Below are 16,702 nucleotides of genomic sequence, written 5' to 3' on the forward strand. Positions count from 1 at the left end.
CTTCCATTAATTTTTGAAGAAAAATGACCCTTCTTTAAATTAAATATGACTGGAATCTTTTACATAAAAACCAAGAGCCCAGGAGCACCTGGGTGGTTCAGTTGGTTGAGCAAGTGAGCCTTGATTTAGGCTTAGGTCACGATTCCAGGGTAGTGGAATCAAGCCCTGTGCTGAGCATGGAGCCTTCTGGAGATTTTCTCTCTCTTGCCCTCTGCACTGTCTCCCACCCTCATGCACATGTTCTCTTTCTCTCACTCTAAAAACAAAACAAAAACAAAAAACCAAGAGCCCAGTAGCAGCAAAATCTTTTTTAACCCCTCCTAGAAATTACAAAAACAGTAATAAATTCCTATTTAATTGTACACAGTTAATGAAAAAAATATTTCTGCCATGTTTTTATCTTGTTACATTTTCTCAATATCAGACAAATGTTTCTCAGAGGTTTTTTTCCTGTTACAAAGCTATGGGTCATTTTATTTTACTTTAATAGATTTAGTCTTCATGAAATGGGGAATACAGTTACCTAGATTTTCCAATTCCCCGTGTGATCTAAAATGCTAAGTGTCAATAACTGATTTTCTAATGAATAATCTATTTAGTTCTCAAATTTAAATGAATGCCAATTACTTCAGAAGTAATTCCGAAAGTCAGTTTAAACTGTCAGTGATAACGGGGGGGGGGGGGGGGGGGGTTTAAGTAGACATTCTGAATCCTTTTCATTTAAAAAAAAATTTTAGGGGCGCCTGGGTGGCGCAGTCGGTTAAGCGTCCAACTTCAGCCAGGTCACGATCTCGCGGTCCGTGAGTTCGAGCCCCGCGTCAGGCTCTGGGCTGATGGCTCGGAGCCTGGAGCCTGTTTCCGATTCTGTGTCTCCCTCTCTCTCTGCCCCTCCCCCGTTCATGCTCTGTCTCTCTCTGTCCCAAAAATAAATAAAAAACGTTGAAAAAAAAAATAAAATAAAAAAATAAAATAAAAAAAATTTTAAACAGAAATAATTTTCTAAGCTCTTTATTCAGCTAATTACACAAGTAAATATAAATCCATTTCAAAAAAGGGTGTGTAATACTTACTGTAGTCAAGGGATTTGGGGTCGGAATGGGAAGCAAGCCTGCACCAGGCATGAGACTTGTCATGGTTGGAGCAGGAGCCAATAAAGAGAGAGCTTTGGATTCCTCTGGAATTTTACCTGCAGAGGCAAGTTCCAAACATTATGGAAAGCAGAAACACCACACAAACTTTACACTATGATTTTACAATTACCCTTGCACTTAAAAAATAATAATAATAAATGAATCTATCTATCAGATCTGTATAAAGAAATAAATAAGAACTTAAGTCTTTCCTTTTATCCTGCTCTACTAGGAAAAATAAAAGTGAGCAAAACTTCAAAGACTAACAATCTCAATAATGGAATATTATTTTAAAAACTGAATAATGTAGACAATTATTTAACACTTTGAGCTATGGGTCACCTGTACTGGAAACTTAATGTTCATGAACCAAACGATATCAAGCATGGACGCTTTCCCAGGACGGTGTTTTCGCGGTGATCGAAAGTTGTGTTACACATGACAACCGTTCGTGTTGGCTGCATCACTAATAGCACACAGAACATCAGATACAGAAAAGAAGAACATTTTTTAAAGTTTAATCCCCAGAAATGGCAAATAACCAAATTAGTCAAAAAAAAGAAAAGGAAAAACAAATATGTGCGAATTGAAATTTGTTCCTTAATGGGTGCCCCTATCCTGGTTACTAAACCTACCTACTGGTGATGCAAACAATTTTAATAACCTCCCAATAAATTCCATTCACTTTCAAGTAGACAGAAAAAAACAAAAGCCTACTGCAAGCAATCAGCTTCAATTTAAAAGGAAGCCTACACCCATCCAGTTAAGAAGACATCTCACCAACTAGGTCAGAGACGCCAGAAGAATCCAATTTCAAAGAATATGCCTTGGGAAACTTAAAATTTTTGAGAATTCCTAACAATAAAAGTTCCCTAGTCTCAGGAAACTTCTTAAACTCCTGACTTTTAGAACCAATTTATGTATCCTTGTCTGAAGAGGGGTGGTTAATGCCTAAATGTCTTGCTTGTAAGTATCTTAACTGCCTAATAAAAATAACAACAAAAACACTAAAATATTCTTAGACACTAAGAAAAAAATCCCTACAATTAATGAAAAATCTACTCTAAAATAAGTTCAATTTGCTGTATTTAACTATTAAATTCTAACCAATTAATTTTGATAAGAACTGCAACTTTCACACGTTTTCCCATTGTGTCCTCTCTCTTACCACCCCCACTAAAATAGTTCTTAAAAAGCTGACTACAGATATCAATTTTAGAAGAACTACTTATAATTATGTGGTAGTTGGCTATACACTTCCATTATGGAGTCTTCAAAAATAATTTAAAACACAGTGTACAAAGTCACACTAAATTGGAAATAGCATATGGAGTACGTTTCAAAAGCACCATGCTGGATTTTAGAGGAAGAAATTCTATTTAAAACAACCAGATGTGCAGGATAAATCTCTAAACAATATTATCTGCATATACCTCTAAACATGGATGGAATTCAAGACAGCTTTTAAATTTTGCTTTAAATAATGGTTACACCTTTGTTATAACAGAAAAATTACATTTGATTAGCTTTAACAAACGCCTTTTCCCTAAATTTTGCAACATCTAAGTCTCCATTAATGTACTAACTTCAAAAACAGTTATCTTTTTATTTCATGTAAATTCTGCACAAGCAAAGAATTTTTTAAACATGCATAAATATAAATAAAATGTAGGTAGGCCTTACTGAAGACATGAAATAACAAGAATTTATTTTATGTTATTGGTATTAATACACGTATCTGTATACCCACATATATACTAAGCTATTTATATTACTACCGGACCCGTTTTACGTATTATTTTTCAAATGCTTATAAAACCTGAACACATCTTGATAAATCAATTGAGGTTCCACAGTGTAAATCTTATGCTTCATTACCCTAATGTGTGCACCCAAAAATCAAATAAACAGTTTCAATCTGTTAATGTTCCCAATTTAGAATTACTTGTCAATTAAATAAGCATAAGTGTCTACAAGACAGTGTAGTAAAACTACACAACGTATTCAACACAGGCTAAAAGTTGAATACTTAATATTACAAAGACTCACTTATCAATAGGTTGTCTGACTCTCCCTGCCTATCACAGTAGTAATAAACTACTATAAATATTAAGTCTAACCATAAATAGGCACATGTTTTAATTCTAATTACCATTAAAGATCCTTGAAGAAAAAAGTCCCATTGCTTAACTTCCAAGACAGAATTCTATCAAAATTACCTTCCAAATACTATCAGAGTATATAAAAGTATAAAGCAAACAAGCATTTAGCATTTTTCCCAAACTATACTCCTCAAAGACAACTGAGAGGAAAAAGAGCTCTCACGGTATTAAAATTAAGTACTAATCCTAATCCTCAGATTCCATTTAGAAGCTGGTAACGTATGAAAATTTTTCAAAAAATTCAAGCAGAGAAACATACATGAAAGTAACTTTTCAAGCTTCTCAAATATCCATTCCCCATGCAAGCAAGTAAAAGTCTTTATAAGTCAAGGAAGTAAGTTATTTTCTAAGAAATTTACTTATTTTCCTTGAGGATTTTGTATGCTTAAAATTCTAGGGGGAAGGATGAAAATTAAAAGCTATCAGTTGGTTTTTATGAAAGATGTAGATTTGGGAGAAAAACTGCAAAAATGTTGCAATGAGATCACAAAATGTTCCTAACAATTCTACCAGTGTTTTAGTGTTTTGAGAACAAAATGTACCTGTGCAGTCTATAATACCAATTAAGACTCACTGAGCTTCACAACACTGTATCCTAGTTTACTATGAAAATTTACTTTATCGTAAGCTTGAGCTCTGCTAATCATCTCCCAATATAATCTGCAAAGCAATGTTATGAACCCTTAATGGAATACCATTTACAAAGAACTGGAAAACCAGCTCACAAGTTAAAGTGAAAGAGATTTAACAAAACAAAAACAAAAACAAAAACAAAAACAAAAAAAAGGGACAAAATAAAGAAAAAGAAATGAAATTAAAGTAAAACAATAAAAAACAGAGACAGGGCGTCCATCTTCTGCGGTTCAGACTCCGATCTCATTTCCCCAATGAAGGTTTCACTTGACGGCAGGTTTAGTGGCATGGCAAACAATGCCTAACTCAGGCAAGTGTAACAGGTCTGCCTTGGCCAGTCTAGTCATCTAATAATGCACAAATATCACATAGAGAAAACATACAAAACCAAATTAATAGTCAAAATCCATCTACCAGAAAATGTGGACATAAAGTTACGACTGATGATTAGGCTTGACACCCTTGTTATGTTTGACCTTATCTTTTTCTAAGTGTTAACATTTATAAAAAAGAAATCTGAGATGCACGCAACAACAAAAAGGTCATATTTGGACAAATATAATGAAAGTATATTTTATTTTGAAATGGCATGTTTCATTAACAATAGTTAATGCTTACTCTGTATGAAACTTACACACCAAACATTACTTATACAGCTTTAGGAGCTTGTTACAAAACTGTCTGCATTACAAAAACAGCAAATTGAAAGAAACTGAAAAAATTTTCTTAAAACTGTTTCTATGGTTTTCTCATTTCTTTCATAATGCTGTTTCTGTAACATCAAAGAAAGAATGCAGTCAGTAAAGTTTGACACAAGAATGTTTACAGCACCCATCTCCTCTAAGAGAACTTACTCCACGGGAACTCTTCACTGGTTTACTTCAAACTCACTTTGCTACTCTTTTAGTGTAACAATACATCATAACTTTGCTTGCAGCACATAATCAGATCTTTGACAGCTCACTGTAACATAGTTCAGTTTCTATAAAGTCATTCTGTGGTATTTAAACTAGTGAAAAATGTGTATCTGAATGCTTCTCTAATACCAATTATTTTATCAGTCAGTGCTCTAAAATACAACTAAACTTTCATGCTCAAAACCAGGAAATGGTCTCAAAATGGCAATACTAGTAATACTCAAGGGCTATTATAATAAATTTGTATTTATTAATCTTTATTAAGCAAAACAAACAAAAAAAGGGAACCTCTTACACACCCATAACCTTGAAAACTTATGACAAATAACGGTCTGGGCTTCTCAAATAGATGAAAAAAATCAATGGAATATAGCAAGGTTCCAACGAAGCAACACTGGTAGGTATTCTTCCTTCCAATTCAGTAATGAGCTAACATAATACAAGGTCCTGTGCTGGTGACGGCATAATTTTCAGATATGATTAATATTCCCAATTAATATACTAATTTCTTTTTTCCCGTGCAGTTTACCTGGCATGAAACTGATAGGAACTTGATATGCACAACTAAACCATTACCAGCTTTCTCACCTTGCTCTCCAACTGTGGGCTCACAGTCCACTTACAGATCAACAGGTAAGGATGGGGATTCAGCAAATAATTACCTTTAACCCATTTTATTCCCCCTACTCCATTCTAACCCCCAGGCATGGGAAAAGACTTTCAAATTTATCTGAAAAAATACAGAATGTGCTATTCTGGGACTTCAAAACCAACAGAATGGAACTCACTGTATCTAACTATAATGTTTTTGACATCCCAGAATAGGCATTCTGAAATAAGTATAAAACTTTCGAAGCACAGCAATGTTTACCATATACTAGGTTATTTTAATATTAACCTGGTTTCTAAAAGAGGTTGTTTTTAAAACATGACATATGAAAGTTCATTAAATTGTTCCAGGTAAATTTTTTATGTTGTAAAACATTTACCATCCGCTAGTGAAAACAAGTTTTAAAGACATTTAAATTATAATAACCTATTCTAAAATCCATGTATACATGCCATAATCTGTACTCTGAATAAAAGTTAATTACACACTAGAACTGTCAAATTCAGCACAGCCTATTATATGTGAATGACTCTGTAAATAGAAGTTACTAAAAAATAAGTATTAGTAATAATTAGCTCTGTAAGGCTTTGGCCTTGTTCCCATCTTCAACATCTATTTCCTTGATGGAGGCCTTGGAAAATTACTTTCCATTATTTTTCTTCAATTACCCAACCTACCCTCCAAGAAAAGCAAGCCATTAAAATAAAAACATAAATTTCAGTTGCACAGCAGTCACACTGAATATAAAATAATGGTCCCAGTAACAAGGTGAATTACCTTACAAGGATACATCAGAGATTAAATTATGAATATTTTTCTTACAAATACCATTTATCCCCAATTTGGCAAAATGCATAAGTTTTATTTATGTAATACAATTAATATTGTATATATAGGGGCAAATGCTCACTTATTTACATATTAAAAATAATTTCCCCTACCACCCTAATATTTTAATTTCAGAAACCTTCGTTTACAACTTGCAAATTAACTACAAAAAACAAAAGCAAACCAGAGAAGCCAAGTAATTCATGAAATTTTTAAATATTTGGCTATTAAATCTCAAGCATATAGAAGTAATAAGTCAACCATTTTAATATATTTTATTATTAGGTAAAAATTATTTCCTTCTCCAAATTTCATTCATACACACACGCACACACACACAACAGAGTACTATCTACCTACCAATTTCTAGGAAAGCCAAAGGTAGTAACACACAGGACAGAGATTACAATAATAGAAAAAAAAACACATAAGATACCAACCTTCTGCACAAGGTACAACTATCAGAGCTCTGTCAATAAAAACCGTGTTAGTTAGATGCTGGGCCACGCCAACACTTGATGGGTCACGAAACTTAACATAACATACTTTGGAAGAAAAAGCAAGAGGTGTGTTGCTGCAAAATAAAAAGAAAAACAATTGGACTAATAAACATTTGGCTGATTGTGTCATTTTCATTTGAAATTTCTTTCTCAGATCTTTACACAGTCTTACATAATCAAGACAAGAATTGTGACTGCTAAGAATCATTAAGACATGAAAATGTCTTTCATTAATGTCTTCATTAAGACATGAAAACTTAGCCTTTTTAAAGTTTTTATTCAAATTCCAGTAAACATACAGTGTAGTATTAGTTTCAAGTTTACAATATAGTGATTCAACACTTCCATACATCACCTGGTAGTGCCCAGCACAGCAAGTGCACTCCTTAATCCCCATCACCTATTTAACCCATCCCCTCACCCACAGCCCCTCTGGTAACCATTAGTTTGTTCTCTGTAGTTAAGAGTCTGTTTCCTGGTTTGTCTCTTTTTCCCTTTGCTCATTTGTTCTGTTTCTTAAATTCCACATATGAGTGAAATCACAAAGTATTTGTCTTTCTCTGACTTAATACGCCCAGCATAAGACTCTTTAGCTCCATCCGTTTCATTGCAAATGGCAAGATTTCATTCTTTCTTATGCCGAGTAATATTCCACTGTGTGTGTGTGTGTGTGTGTGTGTGTGTGTGTGTGTGTGTGTGTGTCTTCTTTGTCCATTCACCAGTCGATGGGACATTTGTGCTATTTCCGTAATTTGGCTATAAACATCGAGGTGCATGTACCCCCTCTGAATCAGTATTTTTGTATTCTTTGGGTAAATACCTAGTAGTGCAACTGCTGGATGGTAGGGTAGTTCTATTTTTAACTTTTTGAGGAACCTCCATACTGCTGTCTGGAGTGGCTGCACCAGGCAAAATTTAGTCTTTTAATGGTAATTTGCCTGCAAAGGCTGACAGCAATTTAGGAAGGCCTATCACCTCATCGGTAAAAACTTGACATGTAAATTAATGAGTACTTAATCAGAGTGAAACATGAAAACAGTTGATTTAACCCAAAAATGTTCAACCAGTACATCATCAATAGGCACAATCACTTTATAGAAGCCCCAATCCTCAAGACTTCAAATTTTGTAACCATTTCCAACCCTTTTAACTAAAAACTTCACCAGAATCTTACAGACAGACATCATGGTATGAAAATTAAGGTGTTTTGCATATACTACACTGCTTTATCCTAGGCAGCATTGCAATTTTCCAGACAAAAGATTTTACAAACAAAATTTTACATATTTTATACCCAGAAAAGCATAGACCCTTCTAAATCCTATCAGATTCAGTTCAGTCTGGCAAACCAGACACAGCCCAGATGAAAGCAGTTTTTCCAGAATATGAATCCATCTTTTTAGATTCCAAAATATCTCAGTGATGATCATTTTGTCAATCTGTACACAATTATGTTCACTTAAAGTCTAAAACTGTCTTTAGCAAGGACAAAAGCCACCGAAGCTAAATATATACCTAATATATAATATATACAGTCCTTTAAAGCATTAAGATATTTCACACTAAAACAGGAGAGACCAGGGGCTCCTGGGTGGCTCAGTCGGTTAAGCATCCGACTTCAGCCCAGGTCATGATCTCACATCTCGTGGGTTTGAGCCCCGCATCAGGCTCTGTGGTGACAGCTCAAAGCCTGGGGCCTGCTTCAGACTCTGTCTCCCTCTCTCTGTCCCTCCTGCACTTGCATTCTGTGTGTGTCTCTCTCTCAAAAATAAATAAACATTAAAAAATAAACAAATAGACCATTTGAAAAGTATCATATTTGCGTTGTGCAGCAAGGCATTTACTTTACAAAAGAGATCACGGAAGTTGACCATAATCCTAACCTGAGTAAATGGCAAAACTGGGACTTCAGTCTAAGTCTAATCATCTAAATCCAAATCTCATGCAACCTTATTCATTCAACTAATATAGAATTTTAAAGCATCTTAATGTACTATTTAATTAGCAATTCCACAAATAGAAGCCGTTTTCAAAATTAAAAAAAAATCTTTTACATAAAGCAACATATCCATCTTGACAATGGTTAAACATACATATTAATGCTATTAATAAAATACTGTGATAACACATTTGCATTTAGAACTTGAAACTATTTATACTATTGACATAAACAGGGTAATACAAGTTAACAAAATCAAACTACCTCTTTCTCACCCAACCGAACCCAATTCACTCCTACCTAAGCCTATCCAATTCAGGCTTCCACAGGCACTCTCCAACAATGACTACCCCAACCTCCAAACAACTAAGACCAGCACTTTATGAATTTGTCACTGAGGTAAAAACATTCACCTCTAGACTTAACTCACCTTTACATTACCCAATCTCCAATTGAAGCCTTTCTTGAGCTTTAGACTCCCAGATCTAGGTGCTTGCTGGAATACTGCACAGTGATGGTCACAGGGCCCACCCCCCAAAACTTACTGGGTCTAAAATAAATTCATCATCCCTCTTTCTCACCAATCCTGGTCCCTGTCCTATACTTCATCTCTCAATTAAAAACATCACTGTATTACCCATGTTATGAATCTGGAGTCACTAAATGTAACCGTCATTAGTACAGTTCCCTAAACATTTCCAAATCTCTTCTGACTACATGGTAAAAATCCATGTCTTTGTTCCCTGAAGTTAAGTGTGGCTATGCAACTTGTTTTGGCCAATTAAATATGAGCAGAATCGACATTCAGGAGCTTTAAGGGCCACCGCCTGGCTCTTTTCCTCTGCCACAGTGACCAGCCACATTCAAGAAATGGGTGGCTGCTACATCAGCTTCATCTCAGAGTGAGCAACCACAATGAATAGAGTTCCCTACTCTGCAAGCTTAGCATTAAAAATAAGCTGTTTTTACAAAACTACTGAGATTTGGGGGTTGTTCCCATACTTGACCCTCACTCTTCTTCATCTTCTTCATAAAGTCCTGTGAAGACTGCATCCCATATATTTGTACACATTAATCCCTTTAACACTGTCATTATCAAGGCCTTAATTCAGGCCCTCATCATTTCTCACCCAGATTATTACAATGGCTCCTAAAAAAATCACAATGACTCCAATTTGAACTACTTAATAATGGTCTTCACAAAAGCTGCCAGAGTGATCTTTCTAAACCCTAAATTTTGTCATGTCATTCCACACTGCTTAAATTTCCTCAAAGACATGCTTCTGTTATTGCTTTATCATATAAATTCACCCCAAAATCCAGGCATTAGAAATATTTGTGGTTTCCAGAACACATTCTGAATATCTGGGCCATCTTTGCACATGTTGTTCCATTTGCCTATGATATTCTACCTCTCGTTTTTGAATGGTAATTCCACTTTTATTCAAGGCTCAAGCTTACAGATCTTCTGGAAAGCCATTTTAAGATAACAAAGTGATTAGGTAGGTGCCCCCCCACCCCCCCTTATACGTGCTACCAAGACATTCTATACACTTTCAGCACAGGCCTTAGCAGTTTCCTTAGATGAAACCCTCATCAGATTTTGGGAGGCCTCTAGTCACAGTTGATTAGTCACATGACACAAAGGCCCATTTCACTGGCTAGCCAATAGCTTATCATTTGGATGGCTTGATCAAATGAACTTGCAACAATGAGATTCTCTCTCTTGGGCTGAAAAGTCACTTAGAGTCAGGGCTTGGGCCAGATGCCAGATGACCAAGTACAAAATAAGTCCGCAAAGAAAATAGAGCAGATACACAGAAACAAACTGAGCGGACAATAAAGCCTGTGAGAAGAGGCAGATAATCACCTTGGATGCTGGTATCTTTCTGGTTCCCAGTCCCAGTTCCCATGAGGCCTACTTATTTTAATTTAGAGATATATCCATCTTTTTAATAAATTTACCTCTTCTTGAGCCAGACTGGGTAGCAGTGTTTCTGTCTTTTGCAAACCACACCCCCCACACAAAAAACAATATAATTACAATGAGCTACTAAAGCCCTAGCAATTACAAGCACACTCTCTTTTAGCACTGAAATCTGCAAAAGCCTAACAAACTGCCAGTGAGATGACATGCCTAAACTGACAGGTCCTTTTATGAGAGAATGGAAACCTAAATGGTCACTGTTGAAAACTAAAAACGCACTTTCTGATACTCCTACTTAAAACCACATCGCTTCAAATTTAAAACATCCAGAGGAGTAGGAAATAGGACACTGGTTAGTAAAGCAACTACACGTTAGGATAGGCTACCATTACCAAGATTTGAGAGGCCCAGGAAGTGGGTTGAAAAGGTTGATCTGTTCTGACCCAATATTATCAGAGGAATGTGGATACCTAGGTATGGTTTACACAGTGCTCTAAGAAATTCTCTGTATCTTCATTTCCAATTACCTTTCTAAAAATACAAAATAAAGTTCAGCTTACAGTTAACACTTTAATTTTGAACATTATAATCTAAAATACAATACAGTGGCAAGTCTAAATACACATGATGAATTTCTCAACAAATGTGTATTTATAAGTCATTGTTTCCAATTTTTTTTTTTAATTTTTTTTTTTCAACGTTTTTTTTTTTTTTTTTTTTTTTGGGACAGAGAGAGACAGAGCATGAATGGGGGAGGGGCAGAGAGAGAGGGAGACACAGAATCGGAAACAGGCTCCAGGCTCCGAGCCATCGGCCCAGAGCCTGACGCGGGGCTCGAACTCACGGACCGCGAGATCGTGACCTGGCTGAAGTCGGACGCTTAACCGACTGCGCCACCCAGGCGCCCCTGTTTCCAATTTTTATACTTATATCTTTCATTCTAATAAATGTAAACTTTTAAATAGACTTAGTTTTTTAATTAAATAGAATTATTATTTTTAAACGTAATTTTGGAGGCTCCAGAGTGACTCAGTTGGCTAAACATCCAACTCCTGATTTTGGCTCAGGTCATGATCTCACAGTTGATGAGTTCAGAGCCCAGCATTGGACTGTGCTGACAGCACCGAACTTGCTTGGGATTCTCTTGTCTCCGGTCTCCCTCTCTCTCTGCCCTTACCCCACTTGCTTGCACGTGCTCTTTCTCTCTCAAAAATAAATAAACTTTACAAAAATAAATAGATAAATGTAATTTGGACCTAGAATTTTAATTTTATTTAATTTAAAAAAAAATTTTTTTTTTATTTGAGGGAGAGAGAGAGAACTAGGGACAATAAAGCCTCTGAGGGTTCGATCCCACGACCCTAGGATCATGACCTGAGCTGAAAACAAGAGTCGGACACTCAACCAAGTCACCCAAGCTTTAATTTTAATTAATTTTTAATGTTTAAAAGGATGTTACATATTCCATTTGTTCTAAGTGTATGCTTCTGAACAAAGTACTAGTATCCAAGTATAGAAGATTTTACTTTAACCTCATTTGCTGAATCCAATTTTGTTTCTTTTTTCAAATGCAAAACTTTCTACAATCATTTTTCCAAAAAATCAGAAATTTCTGACTAGGAGTTTAATGCAGAAATTACAGAACCAACTTTTTTGAGCATCAAATTTTGTGGGCCCTAACTGGTTATTTTATTTTTCATTAAACAGGTAATGGCACTCTACAATTTTTTAAAAGTCAATGTGGTATAATATACCCAGTATTGTTAGATCAAAAAGGATATAATCCAAAGCATGGACAAAGTACACGGACTTATATATAAAAATATTAACTGACACATAATTTATAACAGGATTTCCCAGTAGGACTACAGCGGTACTTTGGATGGCACAATTTTTCCTTATGTTAAGATTTTCTTATGAATTACTGACACTTGCCCATCAAATGCCAGAAGGCACTCCAATCACTGTGGACAATGAAAAATATACATTTCTAGCTAAAATCCACAAACTCAAAACACCAAAAAAGTGACCAATATATCCAGTGATAGAATTTCAAAAACACACAAGACATAATTACAGACTTTAAAATGTTATTACTATAAATAAGACACAATAATATGAAAAATGCTTATTACACATTGAAGGAAAAAGTTTACTATCAGTGTATAAATCATTCTATTACACTACATTAAAATAAGCACATATAAAAAGGATTGCAGGCAAATACATGGAAATGAAGAGAGGTTTTGATAGGAATGCAAGAGCTTAAGTGGTGTTTCTTTTTCTCTATGTCTCATAAAATGACTATACTGATTCTATTTTTTTTTAACTAAATAAGTAGTTACCACATTTTCCCTTGCTTTTTACTATTTTTGAAGACCACAGAAGTGAAGAAAACCAGTAAGCAAAAAAATCAACACAGGTGTTGATGTTGTTAGAAATGGTGTTGAAAATCAGGATAGGATTACCCTTTGGGGGTTAGTCACTTGGAGGGGACAATGGGAAACTTCTAGGGTGCAGATAAGCCTGATGTGGATGCTGATTACACAGGTATGTTCGCTTTGTGAAAATTCATCCAGCTGCATGTTTATCCATTCACTTTTATGTATGTTATACCTAATAAAAAAAAGGTTACTGAAAAAAAACTACAAAAAAATTTTTTACTGCCATAAAAAGGTGTTCATGACATGATATTCATTTGTTGTGCAACAAGGTAAAAAAAAAATTCTGGATATTTATCAGCCGGCTGCACAAAAAAGGATCACAATTGAGAATTTTAAAGATGTACAATGAATATTTACACTAATTCTCAATGTTTAAAAGTTAAAAAACTGAATCACTGCCTCATTCCAAAAAAGTTAGATTTAAAATCTGAATTGTCATATTAGCAACTTAATTCTTAAAATGTTAATGAGAAACGATTTTCCCATTCTATTAAAGAAATATATTTCCAAATTTAAAACAAATGAAATACTAACTCAGCTTCCAAACATTAATCATAAAATACAGTTTCCAAGAGACTGCAAAACAATCATATCTTTCTTCAATACTACTACTATTGCAATGTTATCCATTTCAGCTCAAATCTACAAATATATCTTTAATATAAAGACTAGGTTATGACAACTTCATTATAGAGCAGAAAACACACTGTTAAATCATGGCAATATTTTTGAAAAGCAGGAAGGGACTGCACTTAAGGAAAAACTGAAGAATTTTTCCTGGCCCATATGTGTCATATTTAGGTTACAATTTTGCAAAATGTATCACAGTTTGTGACACACTAACTCCACTATGTTTAAAAGCTTTTTATTCTTTTTGACTTTTAAACTCCAAGTAATGAAAATCTAATTTCAATAAACAGCCCCATTACTAAGGTCACATTATAACTGGCAGCATATTGCCACCCTAACCCTGGTTTTAACAATGAAAGTGATCCTATGTTGGCATTGTGAACTATTTCTTCTACCTATGAGACAACTTATTACCACAACCTTGAAAGCAAGGTTAGTTTACAAGGGTTCATGTACAAAATTTTAGTGCTCAAATCCAACTCCTAAGGCTACAGCACTCCTCCAAGTACTTCTCAGTTATTAAGAAATGTTCTGAATGCTTAAATGAAGAGATAGCAGAAATCATTTTCAAAAGTTAAATAAGATATTCAAGCCATATATGCCACAGCTAGTCAATAAATATGTATGTGCATGCACTTATGATGAAGTATTCTTGAACAAAAAATGTATTATCTGAATCTAATCAATATAAACAATCTAATCTGAAACGATCTATATAAACCCAGATTATGCATCATTCTACAAAACAAACTACAAAACAAAATATCACTGTTACGGAATATTTTTTTAAAAGCAACAGGGGACTGTTCTAGATTAAAGGAGGTAGCAACTAAATGCAGTGGTGGTTTCCGATTATATTCTAGACCAAAAAAAGAAAAAGAAAAAAAAATGATTATAATAATTGGTTAAATTTAAATATGAACTCCTTGTTATATATACCAATGTTAAATTTCTTAGACACGTTAATAGTATTGTGGTAATGTAGGAGAATGTACCTGTTCTGAAGAGAGAGACTTAAGTGTTGAGAAAAAAATAATCATGCGGTCTGCAACTACTTTGAAAAAGATGGGAAGAAAGAGGAAGTGTAGAGGGTGCAGATAGCTAGAGGGGGAGACAGAGAAAAAAATCAACTGGTAAAGAAAGAATACAGGTAAAAGAAACGTGGGTGTTATTCGTTCAACTTTTTAGTTTGCATTAAATATTTCAAAACAAAAAGAGAGTAACTTTAAAAAGTAAAATTTAAATTTAAATCCAAATACCAACTTTTACTAATATCTTATACCGTAGCTATGCGATATACTTACACATAGAAACCGAAAGAAAAATAGGTCTACGTGCATCATTATGAAATGAACGAAAAAGTCAAAGCCAATTTTTTTGAAAGAAAGAAATCCTGGGCAACTACTAGCCCTTCCTTCAAAGGATTTTGAAACAATGAACAAAATACGATTTTAAAATTCTAAGCTCTACCATCAAAAAAAAAAGTTTATGCGTGTAAGAATGTGAACCCGTAAACCCTTACAAATTTTGTGAGTACACAGTACTACACAAGGGAAATCTTACTTCAAAATACATACTTGGGAATTGGCCGCAAGCTCTAAATGCCAATAAAGATCTAGACTTTTAGAGCATACACCAGGGATAATCCTTCACCGACTAATACTTTCTCTGAAAGGCTTAGGACAGTGTGACCTTCAAAGCGGAAATTTTAATCCGCTGCCAAAAGGGCGAAAAGACATGATCTTTAACAACATGGATGGGCTCGGTCAGATTAGACAAGAAGATGCTTAATTTGTGAACACCACCCTAGAGAACAAATGGTAGCCCTAATTCCAAGTTGTCATCAGCCGCAGGCTTTCTAATCAGCACAACGGCCTGACACTAAAGCCCTAACAAGTGGGACAGTTCGTCCGGCGCGGTCTCCGCGATTTTTACATTACAAGAACGCTAACAGGCGTTTGCCATGAGGACTATTCCGGGCCCACCTGCGGCCATCTTAAGTTCGGGAAGAAAAAGGAAAAAGGAGAGACACTGAATACGAAGACCCAGCGGAGACCACAAATCGGGGAGGCACGAAAATAAACAACTTCTCTACATTCTCTGTAACGGTTCGGTGCAGAGGTTAACCCCCAAAGTCAGACTAACAAGGAGAGCAGAACCGCAGGGCCCCAGCGCCGGGGTGCCCTAATCAAACATGGGCACCAAGGTAAGCTCGGGAGATCACGTGACGGGCACGGCGCGCCCCCGTCCGCGCTCTCCCCCACGCCTCGGTGCCCGAGGTCTCTATGGCGCCCGCGCCCCTCCCCCAGCCAAGCTCGAGCACTTACTCCGGGGGGTAGAGCCGCAGCTCCTCTATTTCTCCTACGAAGGAAAAAAGCGTACGCATCTGCTCGCTGGTCACCGCCGACGACAGATTGGTCACCTGAATCACCGCCGTAGGGGTGAGGCCGAAGCCTAAAGCCAACCCGAAGCCGCCACCGGGGTTCATCCCGACCCGCTTGCTGCTGTCTCCCGCTCCCCAACGTCTACGACGCGTCAGCGACGGAGCCGGGAAAGCGAAGTACGCGCGGCCGCGAGCGCGCTCCCGCTGGCGAATTCACGGAGGCGGGCAGGTCTAGCCACCCATTCCGCAACTCCTCTGCTCCCAGGGCTGCGCGCGCCTGCCGGAAGCGTCGCCCCGGCAACCCGGCGGGTTGGCGGAGGCTGTAGCCTGGGGCTCCCGGGTGCCCGAGGCCGTAGCTCCTGTTAGTCTTCGTCAGAATTTTTATGGGTTTCCCCATCCCCCCTCGCTTCAACTGAATACATTTCTGTGCTCGCGTAATTGGGGAGACCCAGGTCTTTCCCGTCTTTAACCCTAGGTAGAACTGGGGAACCAAGAGGCCTGGCCTGCCGGTCTGGGGCGGTGAAGGAGGAATGCCTCTCGGGCATCACAGATTAATGCTTGGCTAAACTATCGCCGGTCACGATCACGTACAGGCGGCT

General features: G+C 36.5%; 1 protein-coding gene across 5 annotated transcripts in view; it reads right to left on the reverse strand.

Annotated features, from left to right (window-relative positions):
- SREK1 (splicing regulatory glutamic acid and lysine rich protein 1) overlaps positions 1 to 16,344 on the reverse strand; it is a 50,015-nt gene extending 33,671 nt beyond the window's left edge. The window contains exons 1-3 of one of the 5 annotated variants that reach the window (XM_058730883.1): positions 16,048 to 16,344; positions 6,721 to 6,854; positions 1,071 to 1,186 (exon numbers count right to left, since the gene is read on the reverse strand). In XM_058730883.1, the coding sequence (XP_058586866.1) occupies positions 1,071 to 1,186; positions 6,721 to 6,854; positions 16,048 to 16,208 (411 nt within the window). In that variant the 5' untranslated portion in view covers positions 16,209 to 16,344. Of the gene's footprint in view, positions 1 to 1,070; positions 1,187 to 1,472; positions 4,267 to 6,720; positions 6,855 to 16,047 lie in introns of those variants that run through there. The other 4 variants (XM_058730875.1, XM_058730863.1, XM_058730855.1 and 1 more) reach the window with 4 other exon arrangements.
- Between the last annotated feature and the right edge of the window lie 358 nt (positions 16,345 to 16,702).

Source organism: Neofelis nebulosa, chromosome 1, assembly GCF_028018385.1.
Source record: "Neofelis nebulosa isolate mNeoNeb1 chromosome 1, mNeoNeb1.pri, whole genome shotgun sequence".
NCBI lineage: Eukaryota > Metazoa > Chordata > Mammalia > Carnivora > Felidae > Neofelis > Neofelis nebulosa.